At 36.9% G+C, this 8,738-nt stretch overlaps 1 protein-coding gene across 6 annotated transcripts in view; it reads left to right on the top strand.

Moving 5' to 3' along the window:
* LOC145246074 (cilia- and flagella-associated protein 99-like) overlaps positions 1-8,738 on the top strand; it is a 697,934-nt gene that overhangs the window by 610,757 nt on the left and 78,439 nt on the right. For all 6 annotated transcript variants that reach the window (XM_080107923.1, XM_080107924.1, XM_080107928.1 and 3 more), the window contains one exon: positions 7,037-7,189. In XM_080107923.1, coding sequence (XP_079964049.1) covers positions 7,037-7,189 — 153 coding nt within the window. The remainder of the gene's footprint in view (positions 1-7,036; positions 7,190-8,738) is intronic.

Here is an 8,738-nt window from a genome sequence, read left to right as displayed (position 1 = left end):
GATGATAGCGTAGAGAAAGGCTAGCAAAGTCTCTTCTGTGAGAAGGAGGTAGTGTGACACCATGTTCTAACGAGGTCATTGAGTGCTGGAGAGGTAGGAAAAGAGCAAATGATAAATGACAAAAAAAAAAAAACAAAGACAAAAGAAAAGGAAGTAGGTTTAGCGAATAATAAATGGATAAGAATTTGTTCTTAATGCACACAAAGAGAAATAATAGTAGTAGGGTTTAAATCAGGGTGTGACAAATGACTGGGTGACCGAATGACTGGTAGGTAGGGAACAGTAGGAACCACACTTGATGAGGGTGAGGGTCAGTTGGACGCTTAGTTAGTTGAGGCCTGAATGCTGCCGCAGACAGTTGGATTTTGGATACAGCCGAGGACAGTTAATCGCTCAGGGGTTCTGAGGGAGATTGGGAAGTGAACTGACAGCAAGTGACTGACACAGCCTCGACAGGACGTGCTCAGCCGAAGTAGCTCCAGTTCTCTCCAAACTCTATAACAAATGCCTTAATGAATCTTGCTTTCCGGGCTGTTGGAAAACTGCTTCTGTGGTACCAGTATTAAAGAATTCTGGCGAAAGAACTGACCCATTAAATTATCGCCCTCTTAGCCTCCTCCCACTTTTTGCCAAAATATTTGAGACCTTAATTAACCATGCTCTAGTCCAGCACCTTACAGATGCTAAACTTCTGACCGACCAACAATATGGATTTAGACAAGCCCGTTCCACGGCAGACATCCTCACTGTAATCTCTGAACGCATATACCATTCACTGGACAAAGCGGGAGAGGGCAGAGCGGTAGCTCTAGATATATCTAAGGCTTTTGACAGGGTATGGCATGAGGGTCTCCTCAGGAAAATTAGATCATACGGTATCACTGGTAGAATACTTAACATAATTAAATCCTTCTTAGATAAGAGAAAAATCCAGGTTGTCCTCGACAGTCGTACATCTAAACAATATGATATAAATGCGGGAGTGCCCCAGGAATCTATCCTTGGACCTCTGCTGTTCCTGATATTCATAAATGACCTCCCGACAAAATTGCCTCTGAGATGGGTATATATGCTGATGATACCACACTATATAGCAGGCACGACAGGAAAACAAATGAACATATATCTAAAGTAATGGCAGAAACACTAGAGGAAGACCTCCAATCAGTAGTGGAATGGGGACAAAAATGGATGGTCACGTTCAATGCCGCCAAGACAAAACTGGTTTCATTCAATAATTACAAGAAACCTTCTCTACCACCTATAGCAATGGCCAACAACTCTTTATCTGAGAGTACGTCTCTCAAGCTCCTTGGCCTAACGTTCACAGGAAACATGAGTTGGAACAATTACATCGAGAGCATTGCCAGGGCCGCTGCGAGGAAGGTGGGCTCTCTCTACCATGCTAGAAAACTTCTAACACCCGAAAGTATCCTGTACCTCTATAAGGCCACTATTCGCCCATGTATGGAGTATTGCTGTCATATTTGGGCTGATGCATCGGCTACTAGTCTCTCGCTCCTTGACAAGGTTCAAAAGAGAGTCGCAAATCTGATAGGCCCTAAACTGGCATCTAAGCTTCAGCCTCTGTCCCATCGTCGAAACGTTGCATCCCTCTGCCTGTTCTACAAGTATTATAATGGTGAATGCTCCAATGAACTGCAAGCACTTGTGCCCCCACGACGTGAACACCCTCGACAGACCCGACAAGCTGCAAAATCCCACCCCCACACTGTAGAGATCCCTAGATGTGAAAGATCTTTCTACTCCAGTAGTTTCTTCCCCAGAACTGCTAGACTTTGGAATTCCATTCCAGGTCACTGTTTCCCCAACTGTACTGACATGCATAAGTTCAAGTGAAACGTGAACCAACATCTCGCTGCCCTAATCCCTACATAGTACCCCAGTAGATGTTTCCCCTGATAGTAGCCCCCTACACCAAAGTGGCAATGTGCCTTGTTTGGGGTGAAAATGTAATAAACAAAAAAAAAAAAAGAATCACACACTCAGAGCCCAACCAACATATATGTTTTATTATTTGTTTTATTTTTATACTTGTGGAGCCATGCATCCCCATCAACGATCGCCAGTGTGAAAATGACGATATGGTCATAAGAAGCTAAAAAGATGAACAAAAAATCTATGGCAAATACAACGTTTGGCGCCAGTGGCCTGTTAGTGGGGCCACATTGGTCACAGTAGAAAGGAGGAGAAAAGGGCATCACTTACTAGATTTCAATGTCGGTTTTGTACTCTGTCGGGGCAAAAAAGGGCACTCCTCTCTAGATGTGCAACAGTGCTCGATCTTAGGATGTATTTGACTCTTTTATAGGTAGAGGATTGCATCAGAAGAGTGATACCTTCTGGAGTGATAGTAACTCTGCCATTGTAGAAACAATAGAGGGCAAATATATGTCTGTCGAAACCTTTTATCATTTTTCGGTTGTTTTGTATAGCAATATTGTCACATTAGCCCCACACCTTACTACAATAAATATTCTTATCACTAGTTCAAAAATTATTAAAGCCACTCGAGGATAAGGGCTACATGAGTGTCAGGTAGATGGGGAGACAGCACCGTGATGGTTGATAATTATGGTGGTGATTGGGCAGAATCTGATTATTGAAGAAGGCGGCTCAACAAGAATTTGTTCACATTGGACTTGAAAACGACCATGTTGTAGTTAGGTGGGAGGCAGCCCAACAGAAACGTATGATTGCATAAGAAGTGAGATACCTTTCGGAGCAATAGTAACTCCATCATTGTGGGGACAATAGAGGGCACATATGTGTCTGTCCAAACTTTTTTTTATCATTTTTCGGTTGTTTTGTATTGCTATGTATTAACATTAGCTCTACATCTTACGAGAGTAAATATCATTCTTATCACTAGTTCATAAATAGTCTAAATAAACACATACTTGCTTTTTAACTCAGAGCAGAGTGTAGTACCTGTTCTGATACTACGTGCCATCTTTTCTGTCCTCGATTACTGAAATAAAATTACTTTAAAACTAAGTCATATTTTTTTATTATTATTATTCGGGCTATTATTCTCATCTTGGTGTTTTTTTTTGTTTTTTACACAACGTTTCGGCCGATGTAACCTCCGGCCATCTTCAGATGCATTCACACTGGATGTTATTGATGAATAGTGAAAAAATTGTTTGGTTTATTTGTTTTCCCAACGAACACAGCGGTTAAAAATTTTAAATGCAAATTGTTATTATTTTTTTATTAATAAATTCGGGTCCATTCCGCTTTTTTGCCATGATGAATATATATTTTTGAGATGAGGATTAATAACTTTTTTTTATTTTTGTATTATTTGGGCTATTATTTTCCTTTTTGTTTGTTTGTTTTTTTTTGTTTTTTTTGTTTGTTTGTTTTTTTTCTCAACGTTTCAGCCGATGTAACCTCCTGTTACATGAAAAAGATAAGTGAAAATGAGATTAGGATAAGCCAAGACTCGAACCTTGTAAGCAAGGTTAAGAAATAGAATGTCGAAATCGGAATGTTAAAAAGGTCTATTCTTAAATTCTATTATAAAATACTTAGATATTGTTTATATTGTAAAAAAAAATTGATTGTTCATTCTTTTATAAAGCTGAATATTAAAAATGTCAGCTAAAAAGAATGAACAATACAAATTAAAAATACATTGTCAAAAAAATAGGTTAGGTTAAAAAGTAGGTTAGGAGAGGATTCTTTGTTTGCAGAAGTGTGTTTTGGACAAACGTGTGCATAGCCACGTGAATTGGTCACATTTGGGAAACACACTTCTGACGGCATAGACAAAGGACGATTCTCCATATAGTTCTATGGGTTCGAATTTCAGAGGAGTTGAGTCTGCTAGTCAGTCAGAGAGAGAGCTGAGAGTCAGTCAGTTGGCAGTCAGTGGTCAGCTGACCCTTTGGAAGCGAAAGGAAGAACAATAAACTATGTAGATCCCGAATTTGAATTCCTGACGTCATCATCATTCGACCAATGATATTTTGTAACTGTTTGTCTTCGTGTCGTCATTCCACCAACTGAAAGGTAATGTGTTTTGTCACCTTTCAACACCCAGAAGTTAATGCGTTAATCATCTTAAATGAACTTTGTATAACCCCCTTCCAAGTAATGTGTCCCCCTCCTCTATCATAAGTAATGACTCTCCTCCTCTCTATGTGAGTTAAAAGAAATATAAGAACTGATATATAAATGTTTCTCTCCCTATCATCACTATCGTAATATGTATAAATGTCTCCCTCTCATCATCATCATCATCGTTATATCCATTATATGTATTCGCCCACTATGAACTCCGCGTCACCTTAAAAATATCCCCCGCTATTCAACACTCCGGCCATCTTCAGGTGCATTCACACTGGATGTTATTGGTTAATAGTCATCTTTTGTCTCAATTCAAAGTGCCCCTTTCGAGGGAACTGGATTTTCTCCACATTAAAATCCAACCTTGTAGAGAAGGTTAGTAACTAGGGACACTTGGCCTTTTGGGGCTAGAAACAAAGTGTAGTATCTGTTTTCTTACTACAGTCCCTCTTTTCTGCTCTCGGCCGATGAAGGAGAAAGTCTTAAAAACTGGAGCATATTCTTAATTTTTGTTCCAATTGAGGAGTTGAATTTTTCCCACGTTAAAAGCCGAATAAAAAAAAAATTTCCCCATTAAGAAATAAGAGTCAATCTTAGGATACACCCGGAAGAAGGTCGGAAGTTACATCGGCCGAAACTTTGTAAATATAACACCCAGGATGAGAACAAGAGTCTGAATAATCTAAATAATCCACTGATGCAGATCTTTTTTGTTGATTTTAAAACAATAATATGATTAGTAAGCGTCTGCAACCTTGAAGATCTTTTTCCTTAGAAAAAATCGTCCATATTTTGTTTGGACGTAAACAAATAGTATTTATTTATTTATTATTTATAAGTAGATTGTAGTTTGCTTGAAGCATTGTTGAAGAAAATTATAAGGTAAAATTAAAAGCCAAGAACAATGCGAGATTTTTTTTTTTTATAGAGTAAAATTAAATGAAAACAAAAGAAATAAATTTCTTTTTTTTGTTGTTTGTTTTTTTCTTTTTCGCACAAATTTTAACTCTAAACAACAGTAATTTTTTTTTTCTGTTGTATTCATTTAATTTTACTCTATAAAAAAAAAAAATCTCGCATTGTTCTTGGCTTTTAATTTTACCTTATATTTATTATTTATAACTAGTAGTTCCGCCCGGCTTTGGTCAGGCCCTATGTACTGTTCATAACTTTACGCGCATATGTATATATTAAAAAGTGTGAATATGTACGGTAATGTCTTTCTATATAACAGGTAATTTTTACATTTGCAGAAAATAAATTCTAAAAACCACAAAGTGTAGTATCTGTTCTGTTCCTACACTTCACCTTTTCTACCCTTGATCATTGGAGGAGAAATCTTTCTAGACTGAGACCATTTTAATTTTTGTTCCTATCCAGAGTGCCACTTTTGGGGAAGATGGGTTTCCCCCACATGATAAAAAAAACGACCTTGTGTCTTGGGCAGGCAAGTAGATAGGAGCATCAAGTAGATTCATGATAAAGGGACATAACTCTTGTATCGACTATACTGAAAATATGATGCAATTTCAAAAGAATCTATTTATTTTGATTTTATTTATATCTAGCAGTTCAGCCCGGCTTTTCTCGAGCCCTATGTGTGATTACTCTTTATGTAAAATTTCAACTGTTTAGATCAAAAATTGCCTGAATAGTTTGGTAGAGACCGCAGAGGTCAAATTTTTTTTTAACTTTGACCCCAATTTTGACCCTCCCCACATTTATTGTTTTGGTCTCAAATCAAAATAAAAAGTTTTACCCATGTCCAAGTTACCTACATCTAAAATTTCAAGTGTTTAGATCCAAACTTGGTGGAGGAGTTTGGTAGAGTTTTTAAAAGTTCAAATCATTGAACTTTCACCCCTTGACAGCCAAATTTCTGGCCAGAAACAGATTAAAAATATTTTCAACAAATCTCATTACCCCATATGTCAAATATCGAGTCTGTAGATGGAAAATTGACAAAGTAGTTTTGTTGTATATTGGTTTATATTGGAGGAGATGATATATTAAAACGTGTCATGTGTTATCTAGTGGATGTAAGATATTGTTCTTTTAACAGACAGAAAATAAACGTATAAATCGTATGTATGTTGTTTAGCTAGGAGGACATGATATCGCGTGTAACTTGAATCATGTTGTATGAGACTTATCACTTGGGATATTTTTACAGTTCATATATAAGAAGAATAATATATGCTTCATACCTTTTTTCTTGAAAAGTTCTTCTGTATCTTCCCGCTGCTCCGTGACGAACCATGAAGCGATCAGCACCAACCAATTGAGACATCTGTTCTTATTTGTGAAAACCATTAAAACAACTCTTTATATTTTTATAATATAAATTTATTACAGTTGCCTCAAATGGTTTTCACAGGATCTGCAGTTATTCTACATTTTCTGTTCATACAGCCCGCTCCTAGCTGTCTGTCCACCCCTGTCTAGACGTCTGTCCACTCTGGTGGTCAATCCTCAACTCTCTGAATCTCTCCGAAACTAACTACATCACATGTTCTCTTACGTCACCTAACCTAATCCACAACTAGTTATTTGTTTATTTAAAACCCCAAAATAATGTTTACATATATTTTGTATTTTCACATTCCTTTTGCGATTCACACGTCAATCATTTCTTATGCAATTTAATTGTTTATTCTTCTAATCATAATAACTGATCCAGCGACCATCCATCGTTCAAATCAATTAACAAGAATACTATAATAATAATGTTTTGGCCATTGACCCCGCTTGCCCCAGTTAACAGATACTACGCTATGATCACAGCCTAAAGGGTCATAACATTACAGTTTGGTAAGGAAATGTACGCACGCACACGCACGCGCGCGCACACACACACACACACACAGAGACAATTTCATTTTTATAGATATATAGATTAAATAAATAAATACTAAATAACCCACTGATATTCTTATTTCAGAAAAAACTTTGGGAAGCGGACAACTTTCAGCTGGAATGCGCTAATGCCGCAATGACAAGCAAAACTTTAGAAAAACTGAAAAAGATTGAAGAAGAGAAGCAATCGCAGCTGCAATTCAACAAGAAAAAGGCGTTACCTTTGCCGAGTTTCCAGGTGAGAAAAGGCTTCATTAGCAAACGAAAAAGTTCTGTTCAAAGCTGCAAATTTGAAAGAAGGAAACGTATTAATAATTAATATTAATGTTTGCCACTGATCGCAATTGCACCTCATAACATACGTGGATGTTTTACAAAAGGAAAATAGTTTGGTAGAATCAAATATCGATTTTTTTTATATTAGATGCTATTCAAGTTTGAAGTAGGAAACTTGACTGACTTAAATTTATAGAGTATCTTTCACTGAATAATAAAGATCCATTTGTATTGATTTGTAAATGCAAAGCTAACAGCATTATCTCATGTGATATGACCTTTTGAAAAACTAGAAGAAGAAAAAGAAGCAATAACACAAACATTAAAAATAATAACGCAGAATTAGATGGAAATGGTAACTTGTAACTGAATGGTTAATCATAACGGGGTAAAACTACTAAATGGTAATATTATTAATAATAGTAATAATAGTATTATTAATAATAATAATAATAATAATAATAATAATAATAATAATAATAATAATAGTAATAAGAATGTTAATATTAGGGGAAAAAAAACTAGGATAAAAACACTGTACCGAGTTATTTTTTGTCTTTTTCTTTGTTTTTTATTCCATTTTCACCCCAAACAAGACACAATACCACTTTGATGTAGGAGGCTACTATCGAAGCATAAGGTGCAGGGATACTTGAAAGGGAGTTTAGCAGCAAGATGTCTGTTCACATTACACTTGAACTTCTGCATGTCAGTACAGTTGGGAAAGTAGGAACCTGGAAGGGAGTTCCAAAGTTTAGCAGTTCTGGGCAAGAAACTTTTAAATTAGAAGGCTTTCTTACATCAAGGGATCTCTACTGTGTAGGGGTGGGATTTTGCTGCTTGTCGGGTTTGTCGAGGGTATTTACGTCGAGGAGGTACAAGGGCTTGTAGTTCGTCAGAGCATTCACTATTAAAATATTTGTAGAACAGGTAGAGGGATGCAACATTTCATCGATAGGACGTAGGTTGTAGCTTAGATGACAGTTCAGGATCTATCAGGTTGGTGACTCTTTTTTGAACGCTGTACAGGATCGAGAGACTAGTAGAAGATGCACCGGCCCAAATGTGACAACAGTACTCTATACATAGACGATTGTTGGCCTTGTAGAGATACCGGATACTTTCAGGCGTAAGTAGTTTTCTAGCACGGTAGAGAGAGCTCACTTTCTTCGCAGCAGCCTTGGCAATGCTCTAAAGGTATCTGTTCCAGCTCATGTTCCCTGTGATCATTGCGCTGGACGGAATCTACAACGTGTTGGGTCCCAAGTGGCTGCACATTAACACGTGTATAAACGTGTGTAACATTACACAGACATATATATATATATATATATATATATATATATATATAGAGAGAGAGAGAGAGAGAGAGAGAGAGAGAGAGAGAAAAGGTCAAGATATTGTAGAATTATATTTACAATATTTTATTCAAAGCAAGAAATACGAAATAAAAGTGAAAGGTTCCTTATTCCATGGAGTTTCAAAAGTCCAAAGAGAACCAGGCTTGTTTT

This window comes from Euprymna scolopes, chromosome 23 (genome assembly GCF_053919585.1).
Source record: "Euprymna scolopes isolate OS-2025 chromosome 23, ASM5391958v1, whole genome shotgun sequence".
Classification (NCBI taxonomy): Eukaryota; Metazoa; Mollusca; class Cephalopoda; order Sepiida; family Sepiolidae; genus Euprymna; species Euprymna scolopes.
This window is presented reverse-complemented; position numbering and strand designations above follow the sequence as displayed.